Genomic DNA, 21,810 nt, shown 5'->3' on the forward strand with positions numbered 1-21,810 from the left:
AATTGGGTGTTGTTACAGGTGGGTACAATTGGGGGTTGTTACAGGTGGGTACAATTGGGGGTTGTTACAGGTGGGTACAATTGGGGGTTGTTACAGGTGGGTACAATTGGGGGTTGTTACAGGTGGGTACAATTGGGGGTTGTTATAGGTGGGTACAATTGGGGGTTGTTACAGGTGGGTACAATTGGAGGTAGTTACAGGTGGGTACAATTGGGGGTTGTTACAGGTGGGTACAATTGGGGGTTGTTACAGGTGGGTACAATTGGGGGTTGTTACAGGTGGGTACAATTGGGGGTTGTTACAGGTGGGTACAATTGGGGGTTGTTACAGGTGGGTACAATTGGGGGTTGTTACAGGTGGGTACAATTGGGGGTTGTTACAGGTGGGTACAATTTGGGGTTGTTACAGGTGGGTACAATTGGGGGTTGTTACAGGTGGGTACAATTGGGGGTTGTTACAGGTGGGTACAATTGGAGGTAGTTACAGGTGGGTACAATTGGGGGTTGTTACAGGTGGGTACAATTGGGGGTTGTTACAGGTGGGTACAATTGGGTGTTGTTACAGGTGGGTACAATTGGGGGTTGTTACAGGTGGGTACAATTGGGGGTTGTTACAGGTAGGTACAATTGGGGGTTGTTACAGGTGGGTACAATTGGGGGTTGTTACAGGTGGGTACAATTGGGGGGTTGTCACAGGTGGGTACAATTGGGGGTTGTTACAGGTGGGTACAATTGGGGGTTGTCACAGGTTGGTACAATTGGGGGTTGTTACAGGTGGGTACAATTGGGGGTTGTCACAGGTGGGTACAATTGGGGGTTGTTACAGGTGGGTACAATTGGGGGGTTGTCACAGGTGGGTACAATTGGGGGTTGTTACAGGTCGGTACAATTGGGGGTTGTTACAGGTGGGTACAATTGGGGGGTTGTTACAGGTGGGTACAATCGGGGGTTGTCACAGGTGGGTACAATTGGGGGTTGTTACAGGTGGGTACAATTGGAGGTAGTTACAGGTTGGTACAATTGGGGGTTGTTAAAGGTGGGTACAATTGGGGGTTGTTACAGGTGGGTACAATTGGGGGGTTGTTACAGGTGGGTACAATTGGGGGTTGTTACAGGTGGGTACAATTGGGGGTTGTTACAGGTGGGTACAATTGGGGGTTGTCACAGGTGGGTACAATTGGGGGTTGTTACAGGTGGGTACAATTGGGGGGTTGTCACAGGTGGGTACAATTGGGGGTTGTTACAGGTGGGTACAATTGGGGGTTGTCACAGGTGGGTACAATTTGGGGTTGTTACAGGTGGGTACAATTTGGGGTTGTTACAGGTGGGTACAATTGGAGATAGTTACAAGCGGGTACAATTTGGGGTTGTTACAGGTTGGTACAATTGGGGGTTGTTACAGGTGGATACAATTGGGGGTTGTCACAGGTGGGTACAATTGGGGGGTTGTTACAGGTGGGTACAATTGGGGGTTGTTACAGGTGTGTACAATTGGGGGCTGTTACAGGTGTGTACAATTGGGGGTTGTTACAGGTCGGTACAATTTGGGGTTGTTACAAGCGGGTACAATTGGGGGTTGTTACAGGTGGGTACAATTGGGGGTTGTTACAGGTCGGTACAATTGGGGGTTGTTACAGGTGGGTACAATTGGGGGTTGTTACAGGTGGGTACAATTGGGGGTTGTTACAGGTGGGTACAATTGGGGGTTGTCACAGGTGGGTACAATTGGGGGTTGTTACAGGTCGGTACAATTGGGGGTTGTTACAGGTGGGTACAATTGGGGGTTGTTACAGGTGGGTACAATTGGGTGTTGTTACAGGTAGGTACAATTGGGGGTTGTTACAGATGGGTACAATTGGGGGGTTGTTACAGGTGGGTACAATTGGGGGGTTGTTACAGGTGGGTACAATTGGGGGGTTGTTACAGGTGGGTACAATTGGGGGTTGTTACAGGTGGGTACAATTTGGGGTTGTTACAGGTTGGTACAATTGGAGGCTGTTACAGGTGGGTACAATTGGGGGGTTGTTACAGGTGGGTACAATTGGGGGTTGTTACAGGTGGGTACAATTGGGGGTTGTTACAGGTCGGTACAATTTGGGGGGTTGTTACAGGTGGGTACAATTGGGGGGTTGTTACAGGTGGGTACAATTGGGGGTTGTTACAGGTTGGTACAATTGGGGGTAGTTACAGGTGGGTACAATTGGGGGTAGTTACAGGTGGGTACAATTGGGGGTTGTTACAGGTGGGTACAATTGGGGGTAGTTACAGGTGGGTACAATTGGGGGTTGTTACAGGTGGGTACAATTGGGGGTTGTTACAGGTGGGTACAATTTGGGGCTGTTACAGGTCGGTACAATTGGGGGTTGTTACAGGTGGGTACAATTGGGGGTTGTTACAGGTGGGTACAATTGGGGGGTTGTTACAGGTGGGTACAATTGGGGGCTGTTACAGGTGGGTACAATCGGGGGTTGTCACAGGTGGGTACAATTGGGGGTTGTTACAGGTGGGTACAATTGGGGGTTGTTACAGGTGGGTACAATTGGGGGGTTGTTACAGGTGGGTACAATCGGGGGTTGTCACAGGTGGGTACAATTGGGGGTTGTTACAGGTGGGTACAATCGGGGGTTGTCACAGGTGGGTACAATTGGGGGTTGTTACAGGTGGGTACAATTGGGGGGTTGTTACAGGTGGGTACAATCGGGGGTTGTCACAGGTGGGTACAATTGGGGGTTGTTACAGGTGGGTACAATCGGGGGTTGTCACAGGTGGGTACAATTGGGGGTTGTTACAGGTGGGTACAATTGGGGGTTGTTGCAGGTGGGTACAATTGGGGGTTGTTACAGGTGGGTACAATTGGGGGTTGTTACAGGTGGGTACAATTGGGGGTTGTTACAGGTGGGTACAATTGGGGGTTGTTACAGGTCGGTACAATTGGGTGTTGTTACAGGTGGGTACAATTGGGGGTTGTTACAGGTGGGTACAATTGGAGGTTGTTACAGGTGGGTACAATTGGGGGTTGTTACAGGTGGGTACAATTGGGGGTTGTTACAGGTGGGTACAATTGGGGGTTGTTGCAGGTGGGTACAATTGGGTGTTGTTACAGGTTGGTACAATTGGGGGTTGTCACAGGTGGGTACAATTGGGGGTTGTTACAGGTGGGTACAATTGGGGGGTTGTTACAGGTGGGTACAATCGGGGGTTGTCACAGGTGGGTACAATTGGGGGTTGTTACAGGTGGGTACAATTGGGGGTTGTTACAGGTGGGTACAATTGGGGGTTGTTACAGGTGGGTACAATTTGGGGTTGTTACAGGTGGGTACAATCGGGGGTTGTCACAGGTGGGTACAATTGGGGGTTGTTACAGGTGGGTACAATTGGGGGTTGTTACAGGTGGGTACAATTGGGGGTTGTTACAGGTGGGTACAATTGGGGGTTGTTACAGGTGGGTACAATTGGGGGTTGTTACAGGTTGGTACAATTGGGGGTTGTCACAGGTGGGTACAATTGGGGGTTGTTACAGGTGGGTACAATTGGGGGTTGTCACAGGTGGGTACAATTTTGGGTTGTTACAGGTGGGTACAATTGGGGGTTGTTACAGGTGGGTACAATTTGGGGTGGTTACAGGTGGGTACAATTTGGGGTTGTTACAGGTGGGTACAATTGGGGGTTGTTACAGGTGGGTACAATTGGGGGGTTGTTACAGGTGGGTACAATTGGGTGTTGTTACAGGTGGGTACAATCGGGTGTTGTTACAGGTGGGTACAATTTGGGGTTGTTACAGGTAGGTACAATTGGGGGTTGTTACAGGTGGGTACAATTGGGGGTTGTTACAGGTGGGTACAATTGGGGGTTGTTACAGGTGGGTACAATTGGGGGTTGTTACAGGTGGGTACAATTGGGGGTTGTTACAGGTGGGTACAATTGGGGGTTGTTACAGGTTGGTACAATTGGGGGTTGTTACAGGTGGGTACAATTGAGGGTTGTTACAGGTGGGTACAATTGGGGGTTGTTACAGGTGGGTACAATTGGGGGTTGTTACAGGTGGGTACAATTGGGGGTTGTTACAGGTGGGTACAATTGGGGGTTGTTACAGGTGGGTACAATTGGGGGTTGTTACAGGTTGGTACAATTGGAGGTTGTTACAGGTGGGTACAATTTGGGGTTGTTACAGGTGGGTACAATTGGGGGTTGTTACAGGTTGGTACAATTGGGGGTTGTTACAGGTGGGTACAATTGAGGGTTGTTACAGGTGGGTACAATTGGGGGTTGTTACAGGTGGGTACAATTTGGGGTTGTTACAGGTGGGTACAATTGAGGGTTGTTACAGGTGGGTACAATTGGGGGCTGTTACTGGGGGGTACAATTGGGGGTTGTTACAGGTGGGTACAATTGGGGGTTGTTACAGGTGGGTACAATTGGGGGTTGTTATAGGTGGGTACAATTGGGGGCTGTTACTGGTGGGTACAATTGGGGGTTGTTGCAGTTGGGTACAATTGGGGGTTGTTACTGGGGGGTACAATTGGGGGCTGTTACAGGTGGGTACAATTGGGGGTTGTTACAGGTGGGTACAATTGGGGTTTGTTACAAGTGGGTACAATTGGGGGTTGTTACAGGTGGGTACAATTGGAGATAGTTACAGGTTGGTACAATTGGGGGTTGTTACAGGTGGGTACAATTGGGGGTTGTTATAGGTGGGTACAATTGGGGGTTGTTACAGGTGGGTACAATTGGAGGTAGTTACAGGTGGGTACAATTGGGGGTTGTTACAGGTGGGTACAATTGGGGGTTGTTACAGGTGGGTACAATTGGGGGTTGTTACAGGTGGGTACAATTGGGGGTTGTTACAGGTGGGTACAATTGGGGGTTGTTACAGGTGGGTACAATTGGGGGTTGTTACAGGTGGGTACAATTGGGGGTTGTTACAGGTGGGTACAATTGGGGGTTGTTACAGGTGGGTACAATTGGGGGTTGTTATAGGTGGGTACAATTGGGGGTTGTTACAGGTGGGTACAATTGGAGGTAGTTACAGGTGGGTACAATTGGGGGTTGTTACAGGTGGGTACAATTGGGGGTTGTTACAGGTGGGTACAATTGGGGGTTGTTACAGGTGGGTACAATTGGGGGTTGTTACAGGTGGGTACAATTGGGGGTTGTTACAGGTGGGTACAATTGGGGGTTGTTACAGGTGGGTACAATTGGGGGTTGTTACAGGTGGGTACAATTGGAGATAGTTACAGGTGGGTACAATTGGGGGTTGTTACAGGTGGGTACAATTGGGGGTTGTTACAGGGGGGTACAATTGGGGGTTGTTACAGGTGGGTACAATTGGGGGTTGTTACAGGTGGGTACAATTGGGGGTTGTTACAGGTGGGTACAATTGGGGGTTGTTACAGGGGGGTACAATTGGGGGGTTGTCACAGGTGGGTACAATTGGGGGTTGTTACAGGTGGGTACAATTGGGGGTTGTTACAGGTGGGTACAATTTGGGGTTGTTACAGGTAGGTACAATTGGGGGCTGTTACAGGTGGGTACAATTTGGGGTTGTTACAGGTGGGTACAATTGGGGGTTGTTACAGGTGGGTACAATTGGGGGCTGTTACAGGTAGGTACAATTGGGGGTTGTTACAGGTGTGTACAATTGGGGGTTGTTACAGGTGGGTACAATCTGGGGTTGTTACAGGTGGGTACAATTGGGGGTTGTTACAGGTGGGTACAATTGGGGGTTGTTATAGGGGCTTGTACAGGACCCGAAATGATCCCAGGACCCGAAACGATCCCAGGACCCGAAATGATCCCAGGACCCGAAATGATCCCCAAAAGTACCCCAACTGATCCCGGGACCCGAAATGATCCCCAAGAGTCCCCGAAATGAACCCCAAGGAATTGCAGTAATGGACAAACAAATAGAATGTGGAAGGATTGGCTTTCAGTTTTAAAAACATATGAAACATTTTAGCGTCATTTTTGTCACTATCCAGAAATTTGAATTAACTAAAACCATAGTATTAAGATTTTTATATACGACTGCACGGGAAATACAGCTTTCGACAGGCTTGGTTGAGTCAGCAATTGGGGTCAAATAAAAATTCCCGTGATGGTAATTTGAAGAACCAGGCGTGAATAAATAATTTATACATAACAAGCCATAAACGAATGTCTTCACAGATTAGACATGCCTCTGCTTTCCCGTAGGAAAATGTTTGTTTGTGTTCGGTGAATGAAAGACCTATCATAAAGAGAGAAAGAGAGAAATCATGCAGTGGTGTACGCACTAAAACATAAGGAAATTCAAAACTCACATATTGCTTTCAACAAAAGCCACATCTCTTAATATTTTGCAACGGTAGTAAAAGGGTTGTTCGAGTGCATTACTCAGTGTGCTTTTGTCATTCCATCTTCTTGGCCAAACCGGCTGTCTGTAAATATTTGCTCGTGTGAACATGGATTTCGTGGTGAAAAACACGTTTGGTTGTCAAATGAATATAGATTTTTAGGGGTGATGTTTACCGGAAACGAGATTTATAGTGTCAGAGTCATGTGTTGGAACTGCAAATGTTTCGAAGGTCAAAAGTTTGGTTGTTCTGAGCAATGCTGTGTTTTGGCTGTGCTATGTTTATGTTGTACTCCTTTCAGTAGCAATTAAAAGTTGTGTATTTGTTTTGGGATCTGTTTATGGGTTTACCGCCGGGGCAATGTAATAAATAGAAGTATTGTATTGGAATTTAAGTTTTTAAAGTCATGTTATTTAGAAATAGATTCGCTGTCAACCCTTAATTATGCTTTAATTGGAAGTGCTTTCTTCTGCTTTCCCTTTGTCCATTACCGCAATTCCGTGGGGTTGATTTCAGGGACTCCTCGTTATCGTTTCGGTTCCCGGGATCAGTTGGGGTACTTTGGGGGATCTTTTCGGGTCCTGGGATCATTTCGGGTCCTGGGATCATTTCGGGTCCTGGGATCGTTTCGGGTCCTGGGATCATTTCGGGTCCTGTACAGGCTACAATTTGAAGGGGGGGGGGGGGGGGGGGGGGTTGACATTACATGTGGGAACATTGCAGGATACCTCCCTGAAAGTCAGTTCTTTGATCTAGAAGAATTATGTTATTGTTTAGTATGTATTGCAATTTTCAATATTGGAAACCTGCATCTTTCACTTTTAACACCACTTGCAAACATTATTATGCTCAATGAAATATTTATAGCTGAAAGAATTTACTGAGGGGCTAGGATATAAGCTAAAAAGAACAGAATGTCTGATTTTGATCTTGTCATTCATTCAACAACTAAATGCCTTTATTTCAGGACTAGCATCTAAGCTAAAAAGAACCGACAGCCTAGCATTAAAGCTAAGGTCACGACCAAGCAAGGAGGAGCTTGAAGAGAGGAACATTTTACCTAGTGAGTTCAAATTTCTTATTTTCATGACAAAGGTCTGTTGAGAGTGGAAGACATGCAAGTCAACACAAATGCCATAAATGATAGAGGGTTGACTTGATAATTTAATGGTGGATTTAAATAAATTTGTCCAAAATGCATTAGATATTTCTTTATCCATTTTCATGTTGTACACATGCTGTCACAAATATCACATGCTCACATAAATCAGGGATAAACTGATGTATGTGAGCATGTGGCCTAGTCTTGATTATGCTGTTTGTTTTTTCTCTCTCAAATTTCTAGAAGACTAGAAGATCAATTAAAAAAACACTGATAGTTTATTCTTAATAATGTTTTCTAAAAAAACAATTCAGCAATATCTTATACATCCTCTGGATAGCTTACAGTAACCCAGTTTCAAGATTTGTTCTAATTTTGACCTCCCATAATAAAGATTATTGTATTGTATTGTATTGTCCCATCCAGGCAGGTTCCGCCTACCCCATTTTGATGATCTCCAGCGGCGTAACCATCGTTTTTAACAGGTGGGGGCCCAAAAGGCCCTCTCCAGGCATTTTCTGCTGTATTGTAGATATTGTCTCCTACATTTACCATATTTTTGGGTTCTAGAAGGGGGGGGGGGGGGGGGCCCTGGGGCAACCCCTGGCTACGCCCCTGATCTCAAACACTTGAGTTAGTTTGTGTTACCCATATTGTGTGACCCCTCCCTGAATATTTCATTAGCATGTTCAATAGACATTTCTCCCTGAGCCTCAGTAGCTTATCACATTGCAGACAGATAAATTAATGATATTATTCTTGCCCTTGGCCATAACAATGTCTATGGATAATTTTTTTTATTCAAATCCAACCTGCCTCAAAACCAATTGTGTTTGTGATAATTAATGCTAGATATTCCTGCCCTAGACAATATAACTGTGCTTGACTAATTTATCACATAAATGACAATTCTCGCTTCTTAATACATACTGAGACTACTGTGGGGTAGTTTTGTATATTTTAGCATATGTGTATAAAAGAGAAATAGTTTCCCATAGACTCTACTGTATAGAGATAGATACTCTCAAATTGCATATTTGTGTATCATTCAAATAACGTATTTGTAAAACACTTTCCTGAGTTTTTTTTTGTTCAAATATTCTGAATCTCACATTACACCTGTCTGGATAATAGAATATTCATTGTGTAACAATTAAATTCTCTTCCAATGGACTGCAAGTACATTTTAAGTGTGAATCACATAATGTAAATATGAAGGTTTTCTTCTCTTTCTGGCCAAAATGAACTCCAAATACATGAGTTCTTTCTGAGATATAATAATTAACAGCACTTCCAATAGTGGGTATCTAAGAGATGTTATTTCTGCGGCAAATTATGACACTGATGGGTCCACAATTAGCTGACAATTTTGGACTTTGTAAGTATTCATATTCTGTTTCTACATTATCTTTTTGCTTTTGAGAACTTGTTATGAGTATTTATGAGCCAAATTACTGATTGATGGTCTTTGCCATGCTTGATGAATTACTATTTTTTTTCTAGCTTATTCCTCCTCCAAGTGTTATTGACTATTTAGATAAGATCCTATAGTAATTTGATTTTCTTTGTGTACTTGATGTTTAAGTTTTTGGACCAGCTTCATAACACCTCCTGGAAAACGTTCCCTTTAACAGGTGTCTGGGCTTGTGATACAGTTATATTTTTCTTATTTGCCATCCATGTTTACCCTCCAATTTGGAAAAATCTTCATTAATTCAGGCCAATATAGGCTATATCTTTGTTGATAATAGTATTTCATGTCCTTGAGAACGGTGCAATCATTATAAATTAAGAGATCCCATGATACAGTCTATTCTTGTTTCTCATTAGTAATATATATTTTTTTCTGTCACACTAAACTTTTTATCAATTATCATCATTATAACCAATTTAAAGCCAGTCCTCTATGCTTGATATTAACCACATAAAGCATTCCTAATATTTACTGTATAAAAGAAGGTTTCAATCTCTGCCAAGGTATTAATTCTTCTAAAATCTAAAATAATTTTTGCCTTGTCTTGAAAAACTCCGCAAATCTCTTTTAGATTGCAGAAGTTTATGTACACATTCCTCCCCTTTTTGGTTTATTTTTTTTATTAAAAAGGGTATCACTTAAAATCATACCTCTTATTGTTTTTTAAAGAGGAAATTTTTCAGGATATTAATTGCTAAAAAGAAGAAATGATTTGTCTCTTGGCTACAGATTAAAATAAAAAGCAATTTAAGTATTGATTTTTATTTATTCTATCCAATGAAGTGGTTTAAAGTTTTGACCTATGTTATGTTTTGTCTGGGTGAATATCAATTGTGTTTTTATATATTAATTTTTTTTCAATTTCTTGTATTAGGTAGAAGGACTGGGCTTGAATTTAAAGAAAAAAATAAATATGACTTTAAAATCAAACATGGACGATACGAAAATAAAAGCTTTGAACTAAATATGCACAATTTCTATATTTTATATTTAATGATATTCTACTGAGGCACTATAAGGCTTATCTATACTCGTTAATTTTTTGGTTACCCATATTTTTCGAGAGAAAAAAAGTTTTTTTAAATGATTTTGTTTCATGTAAAAGACACACATCTGCCAAGTTAAATGGTACTTTATTGCCATGGTAACCTGCCTAGTGAAATGCTACTTTGTCATCATGGTAACCTGCTACAACTTTGAAAAGGCAAGTTGAGAAAAACTTCTGGTATATCTATGTTTTTTTGCAGCAAAAACAGAAGAGGAAATGCAAGAACGTAGGGCAGTACTCGGATCCAAGCTTGTCAGGTATGGTAAAACGATTAATTTAATAGCGCCAGTATAGCATGTCTAGGGTACTCTTATATCGTTATTATTAATTATTAATACAGGGATTAGCATGAAACACTATGGAAAACAAATGGTAACTGCCTAGGCAAACCTATGACACTCTTCTATCATAAATATTAATGATTATACAGGTTTTGTGTGCCTTTTTGTACGGTGCGTACCGGCTGACCTCAAATACATAAATCGTGAAATTTGCAAAATGCGTCACTTTAGTGACATCACCGCTTTAGTGATTTTTGCCGAATGCGTCCCATTGCCACTATAAACGCACAGTTTCAGGGCTTAGCCTGCGTAGCTGGCGGTTTTGTTGAGTTTCAGAGCAGTTTATTCATCCGTAAAAAACGCAAAGTCGTTCGTAGTTTGTTTTGCTAGCGACTCTTTGCCTGCTTTTTTTCACACAAGAGAGCTTGGGCAAGTAGCCCAAGCTCGCTCTCTCGCGGCCATACGAAAAGCTAGTAAAGCAAACTGCGAACGATTTCGCCTATAAGCGGATAAAAATATCTGCTCTGAAATTCAACAAAACCGCCAGCTACGCAGGCTATTTATATCTCTATGGTACTCGCACTGATTTCATCGCAGTGACGTCTTCCATAGCAAGGCTAAACACCACGGGGAACGTCATAACAACGCGTGTGCTTGTGGGTGCTCTTAAGTCTGATACATCCGCATATGAATACCCATCTCACGTGCAATAATCTTATCACACAGCTAAGGACTTCACAAGTAAAATAGATCCCGCGAGGAAAAAACGTTCAAATAAACTTCATGCGTTATTGCATACACTATCAGGATTATTTTTTTTTAATTATTTGATAAATACGTAAACCTTCTGGCTCTTACGTGCAGATTTCAAGTTCATGAAATCTGTGAGAAGCCACTAAACTGCTGAGATCGAGCACGCACTTGCCTCTGATTGGTCGGTCATGCCAACCTGTTATATTGCGGTTCGGCTATGTTTTAAGTCCATCCATTGAATACTAACCTTGGTATAGCTCGCCGCACAATTACCTAAACTATCGCGACTACTTTCTTTAAAGTCAGGCCATTTTCAATAACAAAATTTCGAAGATGTCTTCCTTAAACCGAGTACTCTAAGGGAAATATATGATTTTTGTCTTGAATTTTGTTCCGGCTTGGGTCTATCCGCGCAGGTGGTTTTTATAATTAGAGTCATATTGGCTTATGAATTTTCCATGTAAGAAAACCTGCCTGCACTTCGTTAGCTACGATAGAGAAGCGATTTAACCACGACAGATCCTCTTCTTAATGAACACACCAGACGGGTAAAATGCATCATGTCCTACATAACTTTATGGACTGTTTTCTGGATTGATCGCTGCGTCTCCAAATTGCTGTTGTTTATGCTCCAAAATGCAACCTGCACTATGCTCTGTGATCTTGTTTGGAACGTGGAAATCGCACTTTATTACTTCATCTCCAAGTTTGTAAAAGCGCTGTAAGTATAAACCGCATTTTTCATAAAGCAATCAGACTGTTTTATCTGCGATAGATAGCTAGTGCGTTAAAGTATCGTCTCGTATTTTTCTAAGTTAACCTAAAGTCGCAACCTCGATGTCATTCTTAATGCATTTCTAAAACACACTTTTAATACTTAGTAAAACAATACATTTAGACTGCAATTTAGTTTTTTTTTTCGCTTCCACTTTGAATTGTTATTGCAATTTATTTGATCTATTTTGTAATTCCAGTTGCAGCCAATTTTTACTATTGTAGTTTAATTCCAGTTTTATTTATTTTGAATTTTCTGAAATGATTAAAGAAGCCCTTTGAAAAAAAACAATGCAGCGCTTTATGGGTCGAGAAACCCCGCCGAAATAACCGTAGTCTGCACATTAACTCGAGAAAAGGAAAATGGGCCTGAAAAAACTACCATATTCTCTCTCATTTTTTTTCTTTTTTGATGTTTGCATGCATAAGTGTGTTTTAAGACCGTTTAACTCGCTTTCTATGTATGAAATTCAGTTTTAGTTTCTGTTTTTTTTCTCTCTTTATGTTTGTAATTTGTTTTTGCGTGCTTGTCATGTCTTGTTAAAAAACCCTCTTGTGTTCACTTCACGTTTTGTAGAGGGAAGGTCATAGCTGATTCCCGCTAAGAACACGACCACAATCAGTGTCAAAATAACGAGGTATCCGTGATAACAAGCTTCCTTGTTACGCCTGCCTTTTCCTGCCCATAACAACTAAGTTCCCGTAAAAAGATTACTTAAATCGTCATTCTAAGTTATACTGTCGCCAACTCCATTTAAACTCGTTAATGCCATCAGCTGGGAGCATTTGCATAATGTTCATAGGAGATGCGCCTTTCCCTGGAAATTAGATCTAACATTTGATGTCTATTTAACCGGACAAAATCCTCGTTTATGTACGTTTTTTTTAAAGATATTCAAATTTATTTTTAAAGAGATATTTGGCTTAACTGAATGGTATATATACAGTGATTTTGGATCTGTTTTTTCGTTTATAGAGAAAAGTATCTATAATAACTCAAAAACCCTTTCCGCAGTATATCCGATTGTTTTGTTTGTTACTAGAGATTTTAAACTTCAAGATTTCGGAGCGGCAGAGTGGTTGCGAAAGTGACGAGTTGGGGGGTGTTTGGAGGGATTGTGGTTTAGGGGGGGGGGGGGGGGGGTGGGGGTACCTTGGTTTGACAAAAAAAAAACACGAAAATAACTTGGCAAGTATAAGCCGGCACTCTAACTTAGAACTTAGAAACAGGAAAATAAAGTATCTTAGATGTTTTTCTGGAACGCACAACAGATAGATTTAATAAGTGATTTCCTTGTTCTCAGACGGCTGAGCTCAAGACCGACCGCACAAGAACTACTAGAAAGAAATATCCTACACAGTAAGTGAGAGAAATACCCTACACAGTGAGAGAAATACCCTACCCAGTAAGTGAGAGAAATATCCTACACAGTAAGTAAGAGAAATATCCTACACAGTAAGTGAGAGAAATATCCTACACAGTAAGTGATAGAAATATCCTACACAGTAAGTGAGAGAAATACCCTACACAGTAAGTAAGAGAAATATCCTACACAGTAAGTGAGAGAAATATCCTACACAGTAAGTGATAGAAATATCCTACACAGTAAGTGAGAGAAATATCCTACACAGTAAGTGATAGAAATATCCTACACAGTAAGTGAGAGAAATATCCTACACAGGAAGTGAGAGAAATATCCTACACAGTAAGTGAGAGAAATATCCTATGCAGTAAGTGAGAGAAATACCCTACACAGTAAGTGATAGAATTATCCTACACAGTAAGTGATAGAAATATCCTACACAGTAAGTGAGAGAAATATCCTCCCAAAAAAGACATGCCCTGATTGGTGTAGCCTATGCTACTCATCTCTCTTTTGGGGGCTATCGGGACTTGATTGTTGAGAGCGGTTTGTTTCATACTCGGGTAGCAAGTAGCGCAGAGAAATAAAAAATTCTCGTGAACAAGTATTTCGTTTTGTTAATTCTCGATCATCCGGGGTCTAGTCCCCCGCGGGGGCATCTTGTTGTACCGGGCTCCCTGAGGCTTGTGTCTGATATGACCTCACTCGAGATCTCCCCATTCCCTGGCCCTCACTGCCAATAACAGGATTCCCAAACAGAAGATCGAGGACTTAGTGCTAACACCAGTCACTATTACTGGCACTTTTGAGGCTTAGTTGACCACAGGCCCGTTGCCAGGGGGGGTACGGAAGAACCACCCCACTGGACTATAAGGTCGGCTTTAATGAAGAAAAATTGAATACCACTGCGAGCTAGAGCGAGCTATCTAAGATAGAGAAATTGGTCCGCTAAATGGGTAAACGACCCCCCTTCCCCCCAGCTCAAAAATCTGGCTACGGGCCTGGACCACAACACTTCACTTCACAGCACCTCCTAACATGGTGTGAAAACAGCGCCATACTTCTGTGGGTGTGCTGTTTTGGCCAGCCATACTTCTGTGAGTGTGCTGTTTTGGCCAGCCATACTTCTGTGAGTGTGCTGTTTTGGCCAGCCATACTTCTGTGGGTGTGCTGTTTTGGCCAGCCATACTTCTGTGAGTGTGCTGTTTTGGCCAGCCATACTTCTGTGAGTGTGCTGTTTTGGCCAGCCATACCTCTGTGGGTGTGCTGTTTTGGCTAGAAATGTTAGCGCTGTTCACACAAGGCATTACAGTGTTCGACATTCACTGCCATGTAAAGAAGCTATTATCAGCGCGCAAGTTTTTTTTTTATCGCTGGCAGGTTTCGTTCCGTTCCCATTCTATTTTAATTCTGTGCTGCGGTTGTTCCCTGCCTCTGCTAGCAGGGAACTGCGGTTGAAACTTTGTCCTTATGTACGCCCCTGCGTTGAGCTCTTGTAGTCATTAATATATTTCAGGGGTGGTCAGGGGCGGTTTGTCGCTCACTGTTGTTTTAAGCTGCTGTTTTGATCTTATCTCCCAAGTCCAAGGGAGGCGTAGGTAGGACGGAGTTTCCGCAGTCATCCTGTTCACACGTAATACTCTAGAAACATGCTTTAAAAGCTTTAGCAACTTTTAACACACTCTTTGCTAGCTGTAAACTCTCTAGGGACAAAGAACTGATTCAGTTCTTCTTTACCTGTGGACCGCGTTTGTGAGTTTTGTTGCTCAAAGGGCAAACTCGTCACAAGTGTATAGCACTTTCAAAGAAGAAGATTAAATGAGACGATTTTTAGTCCATTCTCACGTTTTGGTATAAATTACTTTCTCATGTGCTTTTGTGCGGATCAAGTGATTTGGCCATTTTACTAGAAGTGTAATTAGATTAACACTATGTGCTAATGAGACGAGAATAGCCTTAAAACAATAATTAAAAACTTATCGTCACTGTTTTTATCACCGCCTACTGCAAATCGCCCTCACAATTGACCCAGGCCAGCTGTGACGTCATCCTCCTCTCCCGACATGATTAAAACAGCCAGGCTATTTTAACTTGGGTTTATAAGCCATGGGCACGGGTACCGAAGCGTTCCTCTCAATAACTGATACTTATATAGCTATTTTATTCTCTCTAGCCTCGACTGAGCAAGAAGCAAAGGAGGAGAAAGAGGAGAAAAAGAGAGTACTCACGAGAAAGGTAGGTTTGGGTGAATTAAGCTTCAAAAACTACAGTAAAAACTCGAATATTTAGTGTTTTTTTTAAGAAGCCTCTTCAAGTTCTTATAAAAAGGCACATATTGAGAATCTAAGTGCAGGTTCATATTTTTGATTTTCTTAATAAAAACTGACGGTCGCTATGTTATCAGCAAAACATTTTAACCATCACCTTCCTATTTTGTTGTTTGCTGTTGTTGCTGTACTTGGTTATTCGTTTGTGGGATAAAAACTTTGCACGATCTATATTTCTAGAACAAGATCCTTGTTTTGTTTTGTATGGAAATTTTAATTTCTTGCTGGGTTCTTCTATACTCGTTTTTTTTTTATTTACTTTATTCAAAGCCAGGTCGTCTTAAACTAGACTCTTGGGTCTATATTATTTGAGCGCGCTTTACCAACTAATTATTACTAGCCTTTACTTAGTAAATGCCAACCACACCACTTCTTTACAAGCAACGGACTCTAATCGCTCACCGATGGGACTTCCGTTATTGCTGATTGATTAAACTCCCATTTTACATTGGACTTGTTTTTTCTGGTTGCTATTTTCAAGTTTTTTGGCAAATGTAGAATAATTATTTTAAATATAAACAAAATTGAAATGATGTTTCAGGTATAAACCACCGCTATCCGCTGAATCCGCGTCGCAGGTTCAAACGGTTCTAGTTATTTCTTGGAAGATTCAGGAGACTGCGTTATGTTTAAGGTGTATCTTTCGATTCTACCTTTTAAAATAAGCAATCGCGCGCCAACTCTGATTAAGCAAGGTTTATAGTAGGCTCGGTTTCCAGCCGGGGTTTCGTCGCGCTCCGCTCCTCCACTGGAATGAGAGAGGATCGCGGGCGCACCGTAACCACCACGGCTAGAAACCAAGCCTGGGTTTATAGCGCAATTTACGACAGTTTGCCCACTATAGTGTGTTAGGGGTTTTCCTCGAAGTTATAGGATTCTAGGTTGTTTTTTTAGTCGAAGATGTCGCCTACCCTTACTGGTTATTTCTTGGAAGATTGATGAGACGGCGTTAGGTCTAAGAATATCGTTTCATTTTGAATCGTAACTGAACGTCAAACAATGACTTTTACAATTTACTTCTTTTAAATGTGTTCTATTTTTTCAGCGTTTGTTTTCGCTTTTGTGCATGTTATATTGGCAATGATAAATATCGCTATGAATAGCAAGGAAGTGCTTTAAGCTTAATCTCTTCTTGACGCTTTTGATGTGTGTTATATCTGAGTTTACTTATAAATGTCGCTATGTATATATGAAACAAGTGCTTCTTTCGTTGCATGTAATATCGGCGCTTACTTATAAATATTGCTATGTGTATAAAGCAAGCGCTTTAGGCTAACTCTCCTTCATCCTGTTGTGCTTTACATCTCACGCGAGCCCACACTCTCTAGTGATGCCTTTCGTTTTGTTCAATACATCCACTCTATACCTACGTCATTGTCATGTTAACATAGCAAACATGCACCATTCAGTCGGACCACCTGCTTTGCTGCCAAAACGTAACGTGACATTTTTCACGTCACTCGTCACGTGAACATAGCAAACAAGATTCCTTCATCACACCACCTGTTTTCCCACTTTTTTCCAAAATTAGAAGTGTTGTTTCCTCATTGACGCGACCCACACCGCTTCCTCTAGCCATATGCTGTCTTCCTAGGGATATCATACTGAAGGGGAAAGGGGTGGGGTTTCACGACGCCAAACGAGGCCGAACACGCGTGGTCTAAGTTTAGACGTGCCTTGGTTTATCCTATTGACGTTATTAACCGGTAATTGTACCAGGGGACGAGTATTCCCGATTGGTACGGCGTTAATCACCTTTATTTGCCCATCATGGGTCACAATTATCTTATGAATCCTGGCCAACTGCTGCGATTCTAGATGAGAATCGACTTCAATAGAGCACAATTCTCAGAAAGTCCTTAAGAAATCATCTATTACCATCGTCTGATCCAGTGAAGCTGTGATATGTGCTTTTGAGTTCGCTAAATGAAATGATAACAAAGGTGCGGCTGTCTGAGTCTCTTTAATTTTTTTAAGAGTTATTATTTTCCAGGACCGGTACACCCACATTATTCTCATCATGCTATTCTAAATGAGGATCCTGCGGATCCCATTTGAGCAAGATTCTGTTTCAATTTGTAACCAGTAGTGTCATAGCTCAAAGCATGTATACAGTAAATATATCTTTTAAAAACGCTTTTATTAACCCACATCTCAATTGCCGCACAGCAGTAACTTATATAAGCATACGATATTTCATTGATGAACAATTTAAGGTTACAAGTACTTCTTAATAGTTACGACTTAACATTGTAGGTATTACCGTCGTCCTTCTTGCGTCTCGTTCGAAAAAAAAAGAATCTGTTGGCTCTCGAGTTTAGTCAAAATTTTCTCTTAAAGCGTCTACGTTTAAAGAGACCAAACTCTATCGCGTGCTATCTAGATAATTGAACGAAATCAAGCCATCCAATCTATGTAATAATAAGCGTGGGAAGTAGACTTAGGTAGCATCTCCCTTGGAAACCCACAACCTCTCTTCATCTGTCTTTGAAAATAAACGATCGCGCGCTGACGCTTATTAACCAAGATATTAACATTTATAGCGCATTTTAAGGCATTTGTTGACAAAAGGGTTTTGCTCAAACTTCTTGGATTCTAGGTTATTTTTAGTGGAATATGTCGCTGATTGCTAGCGGCGAGGTGATATGGAGAACAACGGATGCGGATGATCGATTGCAACGTTGACGAGTCTGACGTCTTTGTCTCATGCATTATTCACTTGTCTTGACAATTGGGATCAGTGGCGTAGTTGAATGAAGAGGAAACCTGCTTTTCGTGTACTTTGCGCGCTTACAAGTGACCTCTCTGCTCTCGTGAATCTGTCGCTATAAGAGTAGACACAAGTCATAGTCAGCACTAAGGCTAAAACGCGCGATATCCGCGGATCTGGGGGACTCAACCTGCAAGTGATGCACTTTGAGGTTTCAGCGGAATTATTCTTTTCTAAAAAGAAGAAATACCCAACCGCGTGGGGTAGTTAATCTGCGTCGGTCGGTTCAGGAGTTAGAGATTCTTCCTCTGATAAGAGCCAAGAATTATATGGGTCGGGTACGGTTGTTCGACAAGTACAGAGCTCTGCGTTTTCTCAAGCTTCTTCTAACAGCTGTGAGTACCTGTATTTTTATTTTGCCCATAAATTTTCTCCTTTTTTAAGTATTTATCGTCATCTATCGTGTTGTTATTGCGATACAAGGCCAATACGCCGCACTGCCGTCCTATAAGATCTTTCAAGTGCGCGCGAAAGACTTCCATCTACAGCTATAACTTTGGGGGATTTCTTTTCAAACTATTTACTTTTACAGTTCATTTTGTTCCTAGTATCGTAAATTGCTTAGAGCTATTTCGGCATATTTTAAGGCTTTCTTTTTTTACAGCCCTCTAAACGAAATCTTGAATCGATTGATCTAATCTTCTAAGTCATTTACATGGAACTTGTCGTTGTCAAGTGTAATGTGTGTAGAGTGGACAAGATGACTGCGCTCAGGACCCTGGGTGGAAAATCCGTTTTCCCGACCACTTTTGTTCTCAATCCCTTCTTTCCTGAGAAAATGACCTAGCAATCTCGCGTGTTTCTCTGATCCCCTCTTCCCAGCCTCCCCCCCCTTCCTTTGCATTCGGCACGACTTATGCCATTATTTATGCCTCAGATTTATCAGTTTTAACAGCGGTAAAACGCTGTACATGAGTTATAGCCACCACCAGGTTAGCGTATGGACGTTCGTATTACCCAGCTGCATATCACCCAAACATTGTAGACCACACTAGCAATTTGCCCGTGATAAACTAGTTGTGATATACAGGTTTTCCTTATATTTGAACGTGCTTTGTGTTTTGGGTGTTTACGCAAGATATGAGCATTGCGCCAAAATTCAACCTATTTAACTCCTTGCAAATACACACTTGGCTTCTAAGACCGGTAGCGGTAATTTTTTTTATTTACTCTATAGCGGAATTATTGCATTCTTGCAATAAGTGCGTGGGCCTAAAAAAAACTCACTTTTTGCTTGCCTAACCTTGATATCATGTTACTTTCTCCAGAATTTAAAATATATTTTTTATATTTCAGCACAATTATCGACATTTCCGTAGAAGTAGCTTGGCTGATCGATGTTCGCAGTGGGAGTTTTTTTTTCTGCTCAGTATATTTTTAATGCAGCAGAAATGTTGAAAGTCTGTTTGAAAAAAAGAGCTTTATGCGCTCGATTAAAATCCCGCTGTCACGTTTTCCTACAAGTAAATCATCTTTATTATTTCGCTTTTCTCATATTTCTTAATCCGCGTCTGCGAAACAGTGGTACCACACTTAAACTATCAAATTACTGTCTCTTGTTTTCAATACAAAAGTTCTTCAAGAGGACTAGAATTAGACGCATGACCTAATATAAATGCCCTTCTCGACGTGCGCGAGTCGCTCTAGACATGTTCAAGCTGTGCCAGTACTTCCTTAAACAGCCAAACGATGGAAAACAAACCACTTCTAAGTTCAGAGTTTGCCGGCATATGTGCACGTTTCACAAACACATCGATAAACCACGCCTTTGTTATGTTTTTACTCAATATTAAAGCTAAAATATCTGAGTAAATCTCAAATGAACAATCAAAAAACGTAGCTTTCTCCTTCGGTTACCGAATCCAATCGAAGATATCACAAAAGCTTTCCCGAATTGGCCGATGGAAATGGATGGTTTCCCACACCTGGTATTTTGCTAGGATGACAAAATGGCGTCTGACAGATAGTCTTAAATATAGCTATGGCATGAATGATCTTTCATCGCAGCACACGGGTCTGCCTTTTTTACTAGTCCATCTATCAGTCGACTATTAAACCTTAGAACACTTGGCGTGTATAACTTATTGTACAGCAGCAGCTATGAAGCAGCTATTTGCGATCCACGGGCAACGCTTTGCGTGGAAGTCTAGCAGAGAGTGCCAAATTTGCGGTGAGAACCGACAGCAAGTGCGGAAGTGGTGTTGGAGCTCGTTTTATGTAAGCGCGTGCGTTTTGTGTGAAGTCTTTGTGTGAAGTATTTTTCTCACATGACTCAAAGGATGATTTTTTTTTTCAAACTTAACGGATTTTTTACGCTCTCGAGTGGATTCGCATGGCCTGTGACTTGTTTTTACCTCTATGAAGAGCTCAATTTCGTCGATTTATAGGCGCTAACACAGGTGCATTCTGTTTTTATACCAGCGTCCTGTGACTCCATTTGTAACGGCGGTGTTGGAGTTTTATTGTTTCTTTTGTTTTATTTATTATTTATTTATTATCAACCGTAGTATGTGCATGGGTAGTTGGTACGCTGCCCCTCATTGCCGGATTAGCTCGCTAGTGGCAATTATTGTATTTAAAGGTTAAAGGTTTAAAGGTAAAGGCAGTCCATTTCTCGGTCCCATCACGGTATGCTAAAGGTGGTAGAACCTTATTTTAAAACGTTCTTTTTTTTTTTACAGTTAAGTCGGCGGCCAACGATAAAAGAGTTAAAAGAGAAGAAAATTTTGAAATTCAGCGAATATGTGGACTGTATTGAGTGCCATGAGTACGACAGAAGGTAAGTTTACTTAGTTCAAGAAAACAAATTTGTATTACGCTTTTCCCCATTTTTTGCTAAAGTCGCACATAGGGGAATTAACCGAGGCTGTACACATTGTAAAGTCAGTAGAACATCCACGGGAATTCTCTGCATTTTTCACTACTGTAAGCCTTTCAACAGCCTTTTAAAAAGGAATGTCGATCATCTCACTTCCTCGCTGGCAAAAGGATGAGTTCAAACGTCGTATTATTCATGAGCCGTATTCAATGCAAATGCATGTAAATGAAGATGAAACAATCGACTCTATTCGTTTGCATGTATTTGCATTGAATACGGCTCATGGATAATACGACGTTTGAAGTTAACCTAAGACTGAAATAGTTTGCCTACACCCACTCAATTACGCACGTCTCATTTTTACGCAACACTTGTATATTGTTTGATTCTTTTTCTCTATACTCTAGATATTTCTGCTTCCATTTAAGCTACTCTGGTATATAACCGCTACATTTTTCCGAAAGTGTTTCCTTTTTTTGTTTTGAATGCGAACTTTAGTAAAATATTTTTGCATTCTTTGTTTAAAATTATAAATGTGACCTGTTTTTTTTTTTTACTACAGAGCCGACAAACCCTGGACTCGACTTACACCAGAGGATAAGGTGATTGATATTTTTTTAGTTTTATTTTTTATGTGGGGTATTAACTTATTTTGTGGGGTGTATGGTTTGATGCATGGAGGAAGTATGTCAAATGTCAGAGCATCTTCAATACTTGATTTACAATAAGGTGTATCATAGCATGGGCTGTTACTCATTTGTTTCGGTT

At 41.5% G+C, this 21,810-nt stretch overlaps 1 protein-coding gene across 1 annotated transcript in view; it reads left to right on the forward strand.

The window, feature by feature from the left end:
• LOC5522380 (phosphatase and actin regulator 4) overlaps positions 1–21,810 on the forward strand; it is a 32,967-nt gene that overhangs the window by 7,831 nt on the left and 3,326 nt on the right. Inside the window, exons 6-11 of the mRNA XM_048726248.1 lie at positions 7,299–7,394; positions 10,155–10,212; positions 13,068–13,123; positions 15,301–15,362; positions 20,906–21,003; positions 21,605–21,644. Coding sequence (XP_048582205.1) covers positions 7,299–7,394; positions 10,155–10,212; positions 13,068–13,123; positions 15,301–15,362; positions 20,906–21,003; positions 21,605–21,644 — 410 coding nt within the window. The remainder of the gene's footprint in view (positions 1–7,298; positions 7,395–10,154; positions 10,213–13,067; positions 13,124–15,300; positions 15,363–20,905; positions 21,004–21,604; positions 21,645–21,810) is intronic.

The sequence above is a fragment of the Nematostella vectensis genome, chromosome 4 (assembly GCF_932526225.1).
Source record: "Nematostella vectensis chromosome 4, jaNemVect1.1, whole genome shotgun sequence".
Classification (NCBI taxonomy): domain Eukaryota; kingdom Metazoa; phylum Cnidaria; class Anthozoa; order Actiniaria; family Edwardsiidae; genus Nematostella; species Nematostella vectensis.